Raw genomic sequence first — 19,111 nt, 5'->3', positions numbered from 1 at the left:
TGGGGGACACATATGGAGAAGCCAGTCTTTATCCATTCTATTAGTTTCCCATAGAATAATGATTTCATCATGATGATTTGTATGTTACAGACCATCATGCATATTGTCTAATAGTGACCACATTTATTCTGACTGAAAAAAAAGGTGTAAAAAATAATAATGATGATAATAATAAAAATTACTATTATTATAATAAAAAAACCAAGACCAGAGTCTGTTGTCCTGTTTGAATTATTTTAGATCCACATAAAGAGGAACATGTTGAGGTCAAGAGGAGTTTCGAGGTTCAAACAAGTGTGGAAGTTGAGGTTTGTGTCATAACTGCTTGTACCTCTGGGTTCACTGAGGTGTAAGTAACCTTGAAATAATATGAATATTTGTGCGGTTGAGCTCACACAGGTTTCTCAGTTTATGAGCATTCTCCAGCTACGTGCGGGTGACACCTACTGGTGATAAAAGGTTAGTGCATCTCTGGGAAAAAATGACACTGAAAGTGATGTCATTACATTTGTTCAATATTAAACAGAGTTCTTTTTTATATAGTAACGTGTCGTAGATTTTGTTGTTGTTTTGCTAATGATCATTTATAACTTTCTGGTTATGAGTGTGTAAATATGCTGATCAATCCAAGTTTTTTTCAACCTAATCCTTGTGTTTTGAGACATTTTAATCACAATATCTTATTGTTATTATTTTTTTTATGCCTATCTCAAATCCATCTAATCCGTAACGAAAAAATGTCAATACTGTTCTTTTACTTACTTCTGAACATGTTTAAATGCAGGAAATGTATTGCAATAAAGTATTCATACACCGTGGTTTAACTTTTACTTTGATAAAATATCTGAATACTTCTTCCAACCCTATTCCAACCCTATAAGTAAGTTGGCGCCTCCTAGTGGTGGGATTAAAGAAGTCACTGTGCAAGACAGCAATGCTCCCCACATTCCTGATAGTGACACTGAAGGATTACACTTTACAGTCGTCTGTTGTGGTCACAATACAATAATCCTATTATGTCACTGCAGATATGAAAATGTTGAGCTGAGTGTCGGATTAAAATGGGCTGCGATATTTAAATATCATATCACACCTTGTTTCAGGCGACACACACGTGTGCTGCAAATGCTCATAATGTTGTTGTTTGTTTCCAAGGTGGAAGTTTGACTTTTCATCTTTTCATCCTCCTACAGCAGGTCTGAGTTTGCTGTCAGCAGCTGGCAGAGATCCAGATCCTCTCTCAAGTTCACTTTGGTACAGGGTGAACCTGTGGGCCTTGATATGGTATGATGTGCTGCTTCTCTGCAACGTTAGGAAGCTGTTTGTGTGTATATATCAGCATCCTGTTGTCTGCCACTTAAATGAAAAGCAGATCTCGTTTGATAGTCGGGGGCGTTGCATTGTTGTCCACGTAGTTAACCTGCCTGCATGCAGCAGCATATGACTGTGTACTCACTCACCTCTCACACACACACACACATGCACACCCTACGCTCACTGACTGCCAACACTCAACACTGAAGAGAAACTGTTGCCATGGCAATGATTTTCCAGAGTGACTAGCCCTTATATTCTTTTATAGCACATATGAAGAATGGGAGAAGTTGTTTCTTTTGACGTGACATCTTTTATTTCCAGTATTATTTGATCTATTCATTTTACACGACTGACCTTTTGTTTCAAATTGTATTTTTGTGTTAAGTGAAAAATTACCTTACAATAAAAAATAGAATGTTTATATTTTCATAATTAAAAGAAGATATTGTACTTGTGTGACATTGAGGGCATCTCTTTATTTTTTTAGAAAGGGAAACTGATTTCTGGGCTTCACTTTTTGAATTGCTGTTACTGCAATTTATTTGACAATAAATAATATTTTATTTTCTCCGACTGCAACTGAAAGCATCATAAAGATTTAGCACGCTCTGCTGCACGCGCTCCCTCACCCCTCTCCACGTCACGCAGCAGCACAGGAAGGGAGACACGGTGGGAGCGAGAGACACACGAGGACAGTGTTTGTGCGCGCGCGCGCGCGTGTGTGTGTGAGAGAGAGAGAGAGAGAGAGAGAGAGAGAGAGAGAGAGAGAGAGAGAGGAAGCGCGAGTCAAACGCAACTCAAGAGCCCAAAGAGACCGGAGGAGTGCTGGGACTTCTTCTGCAGTTAGGGGGGAGTTTGCACAGTTTTTCCACAGCCTGATTGTCGGACAGCTCGGCCGCGGAGGTGACAGGCTGGATGCCATGGACCCGCTGCTGCCCGCAGACACGGAGGTGATGGAGGGAGAGGAAGACAAGGATGAGAAGAGGAAGATCCAGTTCTCCGTGCCTTCATCCGTGCCCATCCAGCTGGACCCGCGGCAGGTGGAGATGGTGAGAGGGCGAGGGCGCTGTGTGTGTGTGTGTGTGTGTGTGTGTGTGTGTGTGTGTGTGTGTGTGTGTGTGTGTGTGTGTGTGTGTAAAGAATGAGGTCAAACTCGGGTCATAATGCCAAAACCTGTTTCAGTGAACACCAGTTGTTTTTGTGCAGCCTAAAACCGTCCACTCATGCTCCTTTCAGAGTGATAGGTTCAAGGTACCTGGGGGAATTGGTTAACAAAGCAATGATGCAAACCTCAACTTCCCTCTAACTTTCATCCTGACTTTTTTTAACCACACTAAAGTGAGTGTCGACCTCTCATGTGGCATCAGACGGGCGGTTACATAACCAGTCTAGCACGACTTTGCAGAACTCTGTGTTTTGATGTCGGGTATAAATCTGTGGGCAGCAGGATATGGGCAGCGCTGGGATTAAGCTGAGCTGTGCAGCCTCAGTTTTTCGGAGGCCTTAAAAGTGATGAGGCATCTCTGCCCTTCAAAAGGAGCAGAGGAGGAGGAGGAGGAGGCGGTGGAGGAGGAAGTGGGGGATAAAGCCCCCGTTAGTAATATTAAAAATGAGATTATGTGCCTGAGTAATAATACCCTTCCCACATCTGTGAAACAAAATATAGAAGGTCACATTGTTAGTCATATGTCACATTGGAGGGTTGGTGAGATACGTACAAAAAAAAAAATGAATAAAAGCAGTTATCTGACGCTTAGGCTGGACCGTTCCGAAGCAAATGCAGGTGAAAGGTGCTGACGTGGTCAGACAGAAACTACGCCAGTGTGAGCAGGGGTGATGATGCAGCGTTTAATCAGGCAGTGACGGATCGTAAAGGTCACCACGGTGACTCTGGGATAAGTTTGGATTCAATGCCCCCACAACAAACGACACGAGGCCAGGTGCAGCATCCTCATCCCCTTCCAAAATATCAAGATATTGCAAGGTTGTTGTTTCAACCATGGATCTTCTTATAGCCACGGAAGCAAACTCTCCATGTGGGATCACCTGTTGCTGAACGTCCATGGAATTTTCCTCCATGCTCAGAAAAACCTGCCTAATGCTCCCCGACTGTACTTGAGACGCGTCCGAATGCTGCAAACCACTTTGACAGTAGCTGCTCGGGTGCATCCCCCTTCACAAATGAACTTGTCCCTTGCCACCTGTTCTGAGATCTACCCCCCCTGCTTAGATGCTGAGGTTGCTTAATGAATTATTTACTCAAGCTTGACCCGCTCGAGAGCCTTCACATTTGCTGTTCTTCAAGGCTTTGAGTTCCAAGAAGGTCGTTTTTTCACATCGATGGCTTTCTTGTGCGGCCCCCGTGAGGTTCTGTCAAGGGCACCTCATCCCCCTTTGTTGCCCTTGTGAAAGGCTGACGGGGGTTCGGTTTTCAGCCACGGAAACCTGTGCGATTTCCAATGGCAACAGCCGACACAAGGCTATATGGGGTTTAAGCGAAGGTCAGCCAAGTTCTTGTCTCGCGTGCGACGTTTTCCAAAAAAAAACGCAGCCATAAAATTAGCATCCAAATTGCAAGAAGTGGCATGGGAACACAGAGAAGTGGAGAGATAAGTGGAAAGAGTGGGAAGGAATGATGGAAAGGACAATAGGGAGGGGGGGGGAAAGGAAAGGAAAGAAAGCTAACGGACAGAAGGCACCTAAAAAAAAACCCAAAACAAGCGAAGAGAGTAAAATCATCAGCCAAGGAGATGACTGATTAAAACCAGAGAGATTAGCTGTGGATGGCTGAGGCCTGAATCAAGGGCAAGGGCAGCCAATGCCAGAATTTCACTGCAGCATGGCCAAGAGCGGGTCTTATTCTACCCAGAATGCTCCATTCTGGTTACATACAATGAATAAGGGCTGCACAATGAATCCAAATGTTATCGAAATCCCAAAATGCTCGATTGTAAATCAAATATTATAATCATTTTAACAATACATTGAATGAAACATCAGTATCAACAATAATAATCGCATGTACATTGTGTGTGTGTGTGTGTGTGTGTGTGTGTGTGTGTGTTCCCTCCATTGAGGGAATTGCTCAAGCCGCCTGGTTCACGAGGGTTAAAAAATCAGACGTGGTGTTCTTTAATCAATTGTAATCTATATTTAGCTCTCATACCTCACTGGAAAACAAAAGGCCAAACGTCAACAGTGGGCTTCATTTATCTTTTCTTGAACATCAAATCAAGCCGGACACAGGATTATTCACGGAAATAAATTGCACAGCGAGGGGATTTATGCTTTCACTGCGTGGTCCTAATTGTTAAGTGAATAGGTTGTTTCTCTATAGAGGGCTCTTTAGGACACCGTGCCCACCCGGGCGCCGCTGTCACTGTGCTTTTCCAAACGTCTAGATTAATGCATTGAAGCTGAATGTTAGGTAACCGTGAAGGTCATTCTACAGCATGTACCAACAAAAAAAAAAGAGGTGAGGGATTAATGATTTATGATGCAAGCGCTATATCGAAGTCCCTTTGTTGCTTAAAACTCCTCGTTCTAGCCGTTTCCGTGGCAGCGAGGTTGTCGTCGCTCCATTTCAGAGCAGAAATATGCAAGAACACACAAGATGTGCAGAGTTGGCGTCCCGTTTCGTCCAGCTGTCCTCACTCTCACTGGCCCATCATGGCGTTATGTGACGACATGTTTAATATTCTTAACTTCACATCAAAGTTTTTTTTATTAGATCTTTTTTTCTTATGCAGTCATTGAAATATCTAAAAAAAGTTTCTCTGAACTCTGAACCCTGAAATCTGTTTTGTTTCTCATAAAATGTTGAAAATATTACAAATCTGTCACCCCAAACAAAAATGTATTCATATTTGTGGAACAAATCCCCAACAGAAGCTCATTTCTACTGTCCAGCAGGTTCCACATTGTACTCCTCACATGCACTCAGCTGTACGATACAGTTACGTCATCACATGCAACCCCATCAAAGAGGACAGCAATAGACATCTTGTGTGCTAAAATAAGGGAAATTGAATCCACTACCAGCCGGCTGAGTGCTGAGAAATGTCAATCAAATCAGTCGTGCAGAGCCACCGCAGGTATTAACAGTCGTTTCAGACGCGTACGGCGACAGCCTGATGAAAATAACGTTCCCTGTAGGTGCTTGACCTTCTGGCAACCGCGTTAGCACAACACTCGCAGAAAGGTCACCGTGTCTGAAAAGGCTCTCAAACAGGTGTTTAACTTGTGGTTTGTACGTGTGTGTGTGTGTGTGTGTGTGGCACATAAATGTTCATGTTGACACATTTTCAACCTCTAATTGGATGCCTTGTAATTCATATTTAAATGTGTTCTCCCCCCACAACGGGCAGCACATTTAATTGTAGTGTCTGAGTGATGAATATGCATGAATCCGGGACGGCGAGCGAAGCAGACGCAGGAAGCGAGTTACTCCGGAGTGAAAGCTGCCCACGCGCTTCATGCCCACGCTCTCGGCTTCCATTGGCTTGGCAGTCGCTCGTATCTCACAACCATCTTATTACCATAACACGAGAGTGGCGATTCTATTGTATGTTTCATAACACTTAGTTATTGTTAGCCAAGAAGGAGAAGGAGGTGTTTTATTATTGTTTATTATATTACTATGAATAATGGAGGGTTGGTGTAAGTTGGACTTTAATCATAAAATAGGTGAAAATTGGCAACAAAATGTACTTTAAAGAAAAGTACTTTGTATGGGGGATGGCACTGTAGAGTACTCTGCTACTATTAAATCAATAAATCAATAATGATATAATCATTTTTTTTTACTAATAGAGCATTTTTCATACAAAAAACACAAAAATATATAAATTAAATAACATAATAATAAAAATGAGTGTACATTAGATTAGTCAGAAAATTATTAGAATGACATGAATTATAAGCCAAATTAAATAAATAAATATATCCACTATATTGGATCATTGTTATGCTGTTTGTTGAGGTTGAGCCCATTTTAACTTCTTTACATCAGTTACAATGCATAAGTATGTAAGTAGTTTACCTGAAAAGTTTTAACAGTAGCTGTTAAACAACATCGTGCAGCAAAAAGTGGAATATTTTGCTATTGAGTGGGAGTAAAGTACCTCAGAATGCGTTCTAGTTGCAATAAAAAAAAACATTCAATTTGAATAACTGAATCATTTAAATGTGTGTTCCATATTTACGTAGCAGTCTTCTCATACCAGCCTGAGGGTGAGATTTTAAAGTTGCATATCAGTTGCATAACTTGTTCTCCGTGACTCACTCTGCTTACGTAAAGATGAGGAATCAACAGGAATATACCATATGCCAAAATAACACATTGCATAGTGAACTAGTAAGCAAATTTAAATATTCCAGGCACCATGTATGACAAAATATAATCCTCATTCAGGAATAATCTGGACAACAATCGTTTAAATGTTATGTAATGATATGCATTTACTCCACAAGGCTGAATAAAAGCCTCTTGTCGCACCTCGTTCCTATGTATGCGGTTAGCTTAGCACACTCATGCAAATATACACAAATTGACACGCAGCATGGATTCTCTTTCTCTTTTTGCTAAGATTCGACGTCGGAGACCGACACCAGCCACACTCTTCAGACTGACGGACCCACCATCACCAGACGAAGAGATCGGCCCTCACCAGGTCAGCTGCTCTGAACTATTTAGGAGTTAAAACATCCACCAAACAAAAAAAAAGGCCTCTTTTGCACCAAATTTCCCAGATTTTAGAGAAGGAAGTGATGCTGATTTGAAGGTATGTGAGTTTCGTGTTTTCTTGGATGTTGAATCCTCACTTTCAAGTTCTATATATACACAACGTGAAAGCAGCTCACTCCGGTTCGTGCTGTGGGAGTTGCAGAAAGGCAATCTTGGAAAGGTTGCGTATTTGCATCGGAGGCTGTATTGGGTGGGATGAGAGAGAGAGAGTGGGCGCACTTGAAAAATAAATTCACCTCAGAGCCAATTCTGTATCTGTCCAATCGTTCCTGTGTGTGTGTGTGTGTTTGTGTGTACAAGGCAATAGGACTGAGGACCAAAATGCACACAAACACGTACAAAGCAGGAAGGTAGGATGAAGGGAAACGTGTGAAACGCGGGATTAATACACGGGGACAAGTAACAAGAAAGCAGCACCGGGTACAGATGGCTGGGTGCAAAGGCCTGCGAGCACCAAAGACAACATGACAAACTGGCAAAGGCAAAGGGCTGATGAGATAATGAGACGCAGGTGTGTCAACAGGTGGGGATGATTTAGGAATGTGAAAAGGTGGATGTGGGAGTTAGGTTGGCCGGGATTGGTTGGGAAGTCCTAGGCCCTCTGGTGGACAGCTGTAGAATGACAGGCCTGGGCATTTATTTTCAGAAAAGACTCCTTCAAAATGCAGCCTTCTTTTTCCAAATCCAAAGGATCCAACTAACGAATCCTTCACAGCCCAAATTATCCCAAGATAATACAATGTCATAAATTAAATAAATCATATTTGTATGTTTGTATGTCATTAATGTATATGAAAATGTATTTTCTGGTGGAGAATCCAAAACCATTTCTCCCCCGTTTTCCTTTGAACATGACTGACAGTTGCAATGCAGTTGTTTTGTTTCTGTTATCTTCTTTTTTCTTACATTTTTTTTTACTTTTCCATCTTAAATGAATGTCTCATATTGCTTTCTATTAGATCGCTAACAATAAAAATTAAATAAAGAATAAAACAAGAGCAGTTCAGGATATTTCGTAATTTATCTGAGGCTAAGACACTGTGGGCCAGTGTTGGGTGTCTTCCACTGATATAATATACAATATATAATATATAAATAAGGTTTACTGTACATATATGTCTGTTAATCCCATGATTTGGATGTTTCGCTTCTGCAGTGGGTTCTGGGGGAAAATGGAGCCTTGAAAGCCAAATTGGTTCACATGTCAACCTACCAGCCACCCTCGCTTAAAGGTAAACGCACCGCCTTAAATATATCTGTGTATGTGTTTCAAATATATATTTCAATTTACATAACAAATGACAGAAAATTAAAGAATTTTGGAGGCCTAATCCTGCTGTGCCTAAAAACTGCCTTGTGGTGAGAAGTGTCTGTGTTTGTGTGTGTATGTGTGTGTGTGTGTGGGTCTGTGAGAGAATGTGATAATGTGTGTGTTATTGTGTGAGATTAGGACCAGAGACAGCTGTGAGTCTGTTCTGGATCATCCTGGATTATAGAATGAGCACACAGCTGCAACGTGGTCTCACCCACGTACACAGATACAACCAGAATCACACAAATATAAACACACACACACACAAAATATTACTATTTGATGTGAATATGCATCATATTCGGATTCATCTTCTCTTGTGGATTTGACACCTACAATAACTGAAATTGTTTTTCCTGAAAATGTCATGGTGTCATCGTGATCACAACAACATGCCTTTACGTTTGTCGCATCCATCACTGATGCCTTCAGCGGAGTGGAATGGCCTGGTGGAAGTTCCAACAAGATTTGGGTTGGGAGAAAATATTATGGAAAGGGGAAAACCCCTATAAAAAGAGGGCCTTTATAACAATGGTACCTTTGAACATCACTCTATATGCAGACGATATTGTCCTATTTGTTGAGAGTCACGATGCAAAATCTAACACTCTTAATCTTAATCAGTCTGAAGGAGTTATCCTGGGTTATCGTCCAAATCTGCAGCTCCCCTCAGCTTTACAAAGCTATATAGCAGCCAGCTATTTTTGTCATGAGTTGGTAGAGCCCAAAACAGAGTAAAAACAAGAGTGAATATTGGATTACAATGGTCATATGTGAGCGGGCGCTGTGCAGGTCAACTTAAAAGGTGATATGTTAATTATAGCAGGTTTAAATAGCAAAAAGGAATATCGATTCACAAAGATAATCTCTTCCATCCATGCATTCATCCATCATCCGTCCATAAAGGCGACAAACCGATATGTTTAAAATCTGTGCAGTGCTTCTTTATTCTACATCCAGTTTTGTGTTTTCAGCTGTCCAGAAGATGGCCCAGGCCCACCTGGCCTCCCTGGACATGTCTTCTATGGACAAAGAGTCTTCTGGGGAGGAAGAGGAGGAACAAGAGAAGGAGAGCCAGCAGACAGCCTCGGGTTCAGGTGGGTCGGACAGGAATGGTCTTTCACAATATGCCGTTTTTTTCCAATTTTATACCAGCATTTGTGCCACACAAAGACGTAGCTTACACGTCCTTTTCTTGTCAGATCAAAAGGAAGAAAGCCAACAGTGCACTCCACCGGACAGTTTGACAGGAAGTGCTGATCTCAGCCACCCGCACGGAGACAAAGAGGAGGCCAAAGAGAGAGAGGGAGGAAAAGGAGAATGAGAAAAGAAAAGCGTGGCTGCGATGGAGACGGCGTATTCGTGTGGAACAGACTTGCATAGCCCCTGTATGGGCGGTGTGTGTGCGTGCATGGGGTACACGTACGAGTGTGTGTTATTTGGGTCTGTGAGTGTGTGCATGCGTGGAAAATGGAGAGAGGAAACATTGAGGAGGGTCAGGATTAATGAGCATGTATGAGGAAAAGGTTTAACCTGAGACCTGTGAAAGGAAAGAACGTCCAGGTCAGCGGAGGAGGCCGGGGCTAAATTCAGCCGAGGACACAGATCAGATATTGAATCACCTTTATGTTACATAATGATACAGGTGCAAAACACACACACATCTCGAGAACAATTAGAAAGAGCGGATGATCAACATACCTCAACATGAGATAACATATACACCATCTAATGCATATTTTACAAACATGTAAGATTCCTTTTCATCTGGATTCTGATGTTCAAAAGGCAAAAGATGTTTGAGGGCCATGATGAGAATATGCTTCACACAGTTTGACCAGAGATTGTGAATATTGCCCATAGGCTATTGTAGTGTGATAGCCTATAATATACTGCAGTATGATAAATATACACAGTAGTTTTGCAGTGGGATTTTATAAAGGAACTGCCTCCAAAGTTACAAAACAACTCTTTCTCTCCTCAACCTTGGAGACATCTGCATGCAAGGTCAAGGAAATAAGAGGATGGATGACAAACGATTTGAGCGCAGCCGCAGCTACAGCAGGCCAGATTAAATCATATTGAGACTAATCCAACTAATAACCATAATGCACCACAGTTCTTTCGGCTTGATATTATGAACAGGCTTTTTGTAACACGGCGATTAGCACGTAGGATCGGTTTTAGGATGGCAGAGTCGATGGCCGGGAACTGAAAGAGGACCTATTTTTTTTCCTCAAACCGATATATGTGACAAGTGTGAATGTTTGTTCTTGACGTTGTATATAAATTGTGTTTTTGTGTTGCTAATTGAACAATTATAATGGGCCGTTGGTGTTTCTGTGACTGTATGTCTATAACATGTATCAGCAGGAATGTACAATGCCCCAAACATATTTCTTTTCTAAGAAAAGAAAGACAAAAGGCTTTATTTGAGTCATTTCAACATGTGACAGTGTTTCAATGCTGCAAATGACATCAGAGTTTTATTAAATGAGGACCCTGAACACATTTTTGCATGTTTTGATCTTTGTTCCCAGCCTTGTTCCCAAACAAGTCTACAAGGCTTTGACATGGGGATGAGAGCGGATATTGGCGGGGGCTTACAGCTCCACATGTGGTCCAAATGCTCTTTGCTGAAGCCCAGAAGCAGCAAGTAAGACGTGCTTTTTGGGTCAACTTGCCTGATATTTGAGGAGCAAATCAAGATGGCCCAATACTGACACCAAGTGTCCAATACTTCTAATTACACAATCATATTCTCGGATGCACATTTTAACATAAAAATGATATAGTAATTTGAGTTTAAACCATAGAAAATATTAAGGAAAATGTTTAAATAATGTGTTATGCTGTGTTATCAAATGTACACTTTGACAACTTTTCTATTCCAATATCAATAATTATGCCTGAGATAAGAAAACATCATCAAACAAGATTTTTTTCTGCATCTTTATTCACATTATCACAAATTAACATGACAAGCAACTCGCCCACCTCTTAATTGAATAGGAGATTATCAACATATCCTGTTTATAAACGGATTGAAAAATGCTATGTAAGATGTTATGTGTTATATGCTTCCAGTTAAATGTTTTCTTTTTTAAGCATTACATTCTATATGCTGTAGTTGCTGTGTTTGAACAGCAGGAGGCGATGTGCAGTTACATTTCCAGCACTGAGAGAAACAAAAGTTGTTCTTTCTATTCACCCTCAGAAAAGACATTTACTGGACCAATGAATAAAATGTAATGAAGTGAAATATTATGAAATATTCACGTGTTTGAGTCTTTGCATTTTTCCTTAGAATATTTTGTATATTTATCTTCTTTTCTCCCACTTAATATTTACATCTTTATTGCCTTTACAAAAAATACCCCAGACACATCATCGACACCCACCCTCATGTCCTGAGGCAGCGTATAAACCTCCAGCCTGATCAGGGTGTAGCCGCTCTCCTTCAAACTAGCACAGACCTGGGCCTCATTCAGTGGGACCACGGGGATCTTTACCCCGGGGCCCCCGAAATAGTAACTCTCTTCCAGGGCTCCGATGAGTAGGAGGTGACCGCCGGGCCGCAGGAGCCTCCCGATGTGGCCCAGTGCCTTGGTGAAGGCGGCCAGGTCAGGGCTCACGCTTTCCAGGCAGAAGCAAGACACGAGGCAGTCGGCTCCCGCCAAAGGAAGGGCGTCCAGGGCCAGGGGCTGCGGCTGGTGAACGTCAACGGGGACGACGTCCGTGATGACCTGGCGTAGCTTGGCTGCTTTCTCCGTCCACGCTGAGGGCCTGGCAGAGACAATGTCAATGTCAGTAAAAATGAATGTAGTGCTCTTTACTCAGTGTTGCCTATTGCCAAATAGTAAATCATTTCCTGATGATGCATCATGACATTTAAAGCCATCTAAAGTCTTCAAACTGAGTTTGAAAGGATCTGGTGGTACCTTCGCCCCTCCAGCTTGCAGACGTGCTGCAGGTACGGGGTCCAGTCCAGGCTGCTGCCTCCCTTGTCCTGGAGCCAGCCCCTCAGCTCCTGCCTGTTGACCTCCAGGAAGTCTGTGAGGACCACCTTGTCAAAGACCTCACAGCCACTCAGCACCTGGTACAGGGTGGGACCCGAACCAATGTCCACCAGCAGTTCACCGCTCACATCGCCTGGAAAGGTAAAAGAGTGAGGAGGAGATTTTAGAAGGTGTGATTATTTGTACAGAAAAAACCAACAACACAGAGATCTTTGTGTTCGGATCCACCTTAAATCTGTGGGAATAAAGGTCAATTCAGTGTTTTTACAGGTTATTGTAGAAACAACGAAAACATCATCCAACATCTGGATCATTTGCTTCTTAAAGAATCCAAAGTGTTTCAGATATAATCATCCCGTCCCCTTTACCTTCAGTGAAAGCCCGATGCAGGCATGCCAGTTTCCACGGCACAATGCTGTCCTTTCTTCCAAAATCAGCCCGTGGCGGAGTGTAGTTATACTGCAGATACGCCGCGGGATCAAATCCCTGGTAGCAGGCTGCCATGGCCTCTGTTCCCTTCTTTTCCATCCTTGCCTCGTTTCCCTTGCAGCTCTACCAAACACCTCTGTTATGGTCAGCCTTCAGGTGACACTGCTGTCCCTTCGACATCCTTATATACCTGTGTAAGTGTCCTTGTCGCTTTTTTGCTGTGCTTTGGGCTACTCTGTTTCATGGGTCAGAGATAGCAATCCTGTTTTTGGGGCCTGTGTTGCCGCCTGATACCATTTGTTCTGTTAACGTCCCCTGCCCTGAGGTGCTGATACCATCAGATCAGGGGAGGGGGAGGTCCTCCAACACTAGACCACTAATGGACTTTCAGGTTTTCCACCCACGTCTCAGAGGCCTGCCATATCTCCACAATCATCCTAAAGGGCCTTTTACATTCAAACAATGGGCCCGTTTCGTCTCAGGCAACGATGTTTGATAGACACAAACAGATTTGTCTCCATTTCCATGTCGCCATTTTACTTTGATTTTGTTTGTACGGAGTGATGGAGAGATGGGGAATGGTGGATAGGGACAAGGGAAAGGAAAAGTTTCTCATTTTTGACAGGCAATGATTACAAAATCAGAGGTTTTCATAGGATGAAGAGAGAAGCTGTTATGACCTTGAGTATCAATACATTTCAAAATATTAATGGCATCATTCAGTCTATCAAAAAGGAGCAAGATGATGGGATTGGATGGCTGATCACGATTTTTAACTGTTTTTCCAACACACCACCACAACATTGCCTTAAATTCACCGTTTTCCAATATAAAAATATATCTTTCTTGTGATGAAGTGAATTTGAAAGAGTTATTGTTGACTTAAATCACCGAACCTCGTGAAAACAATAGACTTCTGCTGTTTGAACACTGGTGTTGTATCAGCTCTATAAATTTAGTGCCTCACATGACATTTATTTTCAGTTTATGCAAACTAAGAATGTCAACAAACGGCTCTAACTTTTCAGTTCAGAATTATGTTGTTTTTTTTGCCAGGGGATGGGATAAATCTTATTTATCGCCCCATTAAAATAACTTAGTATATTTTTAAACACTTGCCACAGCGGCCAGCTGACTAAACAGTGAGCTTCATCCCCTGATTTAATTAATTTTCAGTCTATTCCCAGCGTATCCAAAAGCAGCAGCTGAACCAATGTGGAACATGGCCATAATCAAACGTATTCTCCCCTGGAGTCTCTTAACGCCTCACTCATGCCAGCAGCTGAACCACAATCCCGAATACATGCACACAAACACCCCAACACTCTTCTGACATGCAAAATATCACCGCGTCCAAGTGAGATGAGGCCATGGATGTGGGATTGCAGTTCGAATTAGGATATTTGGATATTCCAAATCAGACAGTTTTATTTTCGTGTGATTGCAAAGTATATTAAATTCCCTTCGGCATTACTTCTGAGTCTGCAAACTGCAAACTGTTTATGGTTTTTGGACAGAGATGTAACAGCTGCTAAATGTTTCCATTTACAAATACAAGGGAGGAATAATGTAATTAAAAATATAGGCTTTATAGATATTTTGATACTTCGAGTACATTGATCAGCTGTTGCGAGAAATCCTCCAATTCATTTATCCTTAGATTAATAAACCTCAGTCTACTCTACATGTGTCCAATTTTTGATACAAAATGTATTTTGACATAATGAAAATACAACTGTCATAAAAAAAACTAGAGCCTGAAAGGATTAACAACTTAAACCATTGTGAACATGAATCTAAAATATCTCTATGAAAGTAACAATTACTTTATTTAACATGAAGAAAACACATCCATTATGTATGTCATGCATTCAACAAATTAAACTAATTACATTTTAACAAGAATTTATATTATTATTATTATAAACAAAAATGATGATGAATTAATTGCAAAAATACAGTTGTATAATATAATCGTTTTCATTTATTGATTTATTGAATATGTTTATGAAGAACAATAGTTTCAGCCCAGGAACTCTTCAGCAGAGTCTTCCTCTCACTCGTCTCTAACACAACACTCTTTGCTTCTGTGGTCGCACAGCATTCTCCTATCTGGATATGAGCCGGGCCTCGTTGCACCTTCAGCCCCGTAGCAGAGGAGGTCAGAGACCGGAGGATGGGCTCGTCTGGTAGAATGTGTTTTGGGATGCGGGTGATTCCTGCTGATGGCCCCAGAGAGGAATCGCTGGAGGAGCCTCCTGGCCTCCCAGTGTTTTCCTGAGGGCTCTGCTTCCATCACAGTCGGCCTGTGAGACAGTCAGTAGCCACACGCATACAAAATAATCATTAAAAACATGCTTGCCACCATCACTCTGCCTGGTTTTTGTTTTAAATCATTCACCTAACCTGTGGTGATGCTGTGGTACGACGGTGAGGCTGCTGTGCCAGTGAGCCATGTAGCTCTGTCCCGTCTGCCAGTCCTCCTCCAGGACGCTACACTCCAGCTCCGCTCTACCTGCCCCACCTAGACTGCACATCCCCGCCGCCAATCCTGTCTGGATTGGATCAGTCCGGCTAAGGGAGGTCAGAGAAGTCTCAGATTAAAGGCACAGCGGGGAACTCACACTCTGCAGCTTCTAAACTGAGGACATTAGTCCAACACATCATTTTCATGACTGACAGGCTTATGCAAAAAAGTCTGAACAATTTTGGTACATTTGCACATGATATCAAATCTAGTCTAGAGGAAATAAATCACCTTGCTGACGTTGTCATTGATTGTATCATTCAAATTTTCAATCATATAAAGTGAAATGTATGGCATTTCATCTAATGATAATACATTCTTTTGAAAAACACAGTATTCTAAATGATTGGCAATGCAACTTACTTTTCCCCGCTGTTGCTTTCTTTCCTGCTGTTGCTTTCTTTCTTCTAACAAATCTCCTTTATGCAGCTACCTTTCTGTGTACGTCTGGCAATCTTTATACCTTTGAAGCCTGTATTTGTCAGAACTTTCCCACAGATTCAGCGGGAACAGACGTGCTCCTCTGATCTGCCTTTCTTCAGTGGATAACTGGTCAGTTTGACTATGTGGGTTGAGCATTGGGGGTGTGTGGGGGGTGTGTGTGTGTGTGTGTGTGTGGGGGGGCTATTTTAGACTGAATCTGCCACCACCGAGACATACTGATATTAGAAACATTCCCAGCGTCAAATTCCAATGCATTGTCCCCCCAGTGCCCTTTAATGTAAACATGAGATGTGGGTTTTAAAATAACAACAATGTAAATCCATTCATGCGTATATTAGATGCTCAGAGAAAATTGCAATCCTTAACATATTATGGTGAAATTAGAGTGCAGTGTTAGGCGTTTGTTAGAATATGATTGTAGAACGTTCCTTCCTTATAAAATGTCACTGTTTTCTGTGAATTATTGTGATTATTGTTGAAAAATGTGTTGGATAAATCCGTATTTTTCCCATTCTAAGGGATCCAAATAAACGGACCAGCAATAGAGGTCTACACACACACACACACACACACACACACACACACACACACACACACACACACACACACACACACACACAGTTAGTGGATTAGTGGAGTCAAGAGTAAGGTAGGGGTCAGTTCCTTCCCCTGAGTCAGATGGACAGATAAAAGAATGAAGGGGAGGAGGGACACAGAAGAACAGATAAAGGACAACAGGGAAAAGAACAGAACACATATAATGGAATAATAGAGCTACAGGAGCCAATTTAGTTATCTGTGGTCCTAGGGGCAGTGGGAGTCCGACGGTGTCAGTTAAATCTGCTCAAGGTTACTTTTCAATTTGTCACAGCAGGACAGTACAGGTACAGAAAACTTTCATCTCTACTGCGACCCTGTGATTTCTCCACACGGTACCAATGAAAGGTGCAAAGCTTAACAAAATAACTAATTAGGACAGTTGGTTCCATATTCGTTTTATATTGATGCACTGAAAATAATTTGAATGTATGAGCGGAGAAAGTTTTGATTTTAAAATTTGTTGGTTTGTCTGTATTTTATTGTATGATAATGAGTCAACATGTCATATCATACCTCATTGCTTTCTGCATGCTGCATTGTGTTCTAGATAGATATGTAGGTATATAGATAGATTTTCAAGAAACTATTTAAAAACTTAAATAATAAAAACAATAATATGAATAATGACTTAAAAGAAAAGGTAGGCAATCAAATGAATACATTCAAGTATCTGGGGTTTCTAAATTGAACAGGCATACATGCAATCATAAAGGGTTCAAACAACAGGCAAAATGGAAGTGAAATTTCCCCATTAAAAATTAATAAACTGACAGCTGGGTTGTTTGTTCTCTATTTTTATAGTAGCTTTCCAGCTTAATTAAATGATTGGTTTGAGTGTATTCATAATACTTTTCTTCCAGAATCCTGATACATACAATCATGAAATAGATGTGTAATTTTCATACATTTCACATTTGTTCCCGAGAACCATCGTGGCACAAGCAGCGTCTTATGTTGAAAAGTATTTTTACAGCCACTTCCGTTCCACTTCCGCATTTCGCCGGCCGGCGGCCCGACGTCACGTCCTGCCACTTCACCGCCAATTTTACAAGCCTTTTTTCTCTGTTGAAGAGCAATATTGTATTTGAACTCCAACACAAAAATGTGATAAATTAAGTTAGCATTTTAAACCGTAGATTGAAATAATTTCCAGACGTCGTGGTAACGTAAGCGAGACGGACGTTTTAACCGCGGTGACCGTTTCATCAGCGGCTCTTTCAGTCAGGGGAGGAGTCATGGCCACGCAAAGTCAGCCTCCGTTGAAGTAATAGTTTGATAAATGGAGGAATAACGTGTTAACGAAGATGAGCACAACTCAATAGAGGACGGGAGACAGGGAACAGGGCGAGGTAGATAGCCTACAAGGGACAAGACACCAGGAGGTAGGGGTAATTACACTGTGACTACGTTGAGGACACCGGGCATCACTCTGTATTACCACCGCTGGAAGTCTTCGTTGCTGACACGTTGTGCACATCAACCTCTCCGGTAGCAAAGACATCAAACTGAGCATGCTGCTGCAGAGGCTGACCCTGTGCTCCAGGAGACACGTATGCGGGTCGCTCACCAGACCACTGATACAAGGCAAGCCTATGAGTTTATACCCCGTGTAAACACTGTGAATATATATATATAGACCACGTAGTCTGCTCTCAGTCTGGATGACAGAAAAAGTAAAAAAAACAAACCTAAAAAGGAGGATTCTGTTGTAATGTAAAGGCTCTGATGATGAATCCATCAGTCAATATATTCAAATATATATTTACAAACAATTGTTCTAGCTTTTTGAACAGTCATTTATTTTTTTATTTTTTGTGACAGTGAACTGAAAAGTTTTTAATTTGGAGCATTGTTCAACGACAAAAAGAAAAACAACATTGGCTTTCGTGACCTGTTATAGAAAATGTTCAGTATTATCTAATGTTTTACAAACCCAGCAATTTGTTGATGTTTGGAAAATAATCAACAGATGAATCAATAATAACAACTTGTACGTTGCAGCCCTAAAATTAACAGATTCCTTTTATCAGTTTCATGTTACTGTAAATTTAAGGGGGTTTGTTGTGAAATTGGAAATTGTGACATCTTGAAATGTTTTCTGAAATATATATTTTTTATCTTCTTGGTTTTCTACTGAAAGCAGATAAGTGAGTTCGTGATTGTGTCCATATCAATACAGTCAATATGGTATCTGCAGGCAGATGTGGTGAATTACACAAGTGCAGTTTGTTGGAACATACTGTGCAAACAACTTAAATCAGAGCAAGATGTCACACGTCTCTCTCTCTCTCTCTCTCTCTGCCTCTCTCTCTCTGTCTCTCTCTCTCTATCTCTCTCTCTCTCTGTCTCTATCTCTGTCTCTCACTCTGTCTCTCTCTCTCTCTCTCTCTGCCCCCCCCCCCCCACCCCCCCCCCTCCACTCTCTCTCTCTCTCTCTCTCTCTCTCTGTCTCTCTCTCTCTCTCTCTCTCTCTCTCTCTCTCTCTCTCTGTCTCTCTCTCTGTCTCTCTCTCTCTCTCTCTCTGCCCCCCTCCCCCCCCCTCTCTCTCTCTGTCTCTCACTCTGTCCCTCTGTCTCTCGCTCTGTCTCTCTCATGCGCTCCATTGCCTCAGAGAGATGTGTAATGTCAGCACAGGCCTTTTTGCTTGCCCTGCTGATGTGGCAGTTTGCAGGCTGTGATCATCCGTTTCCCCGGTTACAGATGAAAGCAGGGGAGGG

At 41.8% G+C, this 19,111-nt stretch overlaps 2 protein-coding genes and 1 long non-coding RNA gene across 3 annotated transcripts; 1 reads left to right on the top strand and 2 right to left on the bottom strand.

Annotated features, from left to right (window-relative positions):
• The first annotated feature begins 2,096 nt into the window (after nt 1-2,096).
• Nucleotides 2,097-9,944, top strand: LOC311032784 (protein phosphatase 1 regulatory subunit 1B-like). The gene is made up of 5 exons (XM_084039822.1): nt 2,097-2,366; nt 6,906-6,989; nt 8,220-8,295; nt 9,350-9,472; nt 9,578-9,944. Exons 1-5 carry the CDS (start codon nt 2,238-2,240, stop codon nt 9,697-9,699), a joined length of 534 nt encoding a protein of 177 aa, XP_083895948.1. The 5' UTR covers nt 2,097-2,237; the 3' UTR covers nt 9,700-9,944.
• Nucleotides 9,945-11,721: 1,777 nt separating this feature from the next.
• On the bottom strand, nt 11,722-12,944 carry pnmt (phenylethanolamine N-methyltransferase). The gene is made up of 3 exons (XM_084040602.1): nt 12,763-12,944; nt 12,317-12,527; nt 11,722-12,161 (listed from the first exon to the last, which is right to left on the bottom strand). The coding sequence occupies exons 1-3, from the start codon at nt 12,920-12,922 to the stop codon at nt 11,723-11,725; spliced, it is 810 nt and encodes a 269-aa protein (XP_083896728.1). The 5' UTR covers nt 12,923-12,944; the 3' UTR covers nt 11,722.
• Nucleotides 12,945-14,873: 1,929 nt separating this feature from the next.
• LOC311032861 lies at nt 14,874-15,872 on the bottom strand. Its single transcript, XR_014599221.1, has 3 exons — nt 15,714-15,872; nt 15,230-15,378; nt 14,874-15,129 (listed from the first exon to the last, which is right to left on the bottom strand). It is a non-coding gene; the product is annotated as an uncharacterized lncRNA (long non-coding RNA).
• Nucleotides 15,873-19,111: the final 3,239 nt, after the last annotated feature.

This window comes from Eutrigla gurnardus (genome assembly GCF_963514095.1).
Source record: "Eutrigla gurnardus genome assembly, chromosome: 22".
NCBI classification, from domain to species: Eukaryota; Metazoa; Chordata; class Actinopteri; order Perciformes; family Triglidae; genus Eutrigla; species Eutrigla gurnardus.
The sequence above is the reverse complement of the archived record's forward strand: the minus strand, read 5'-3'. Positions and strand labels throughout refer to the sequence as shown.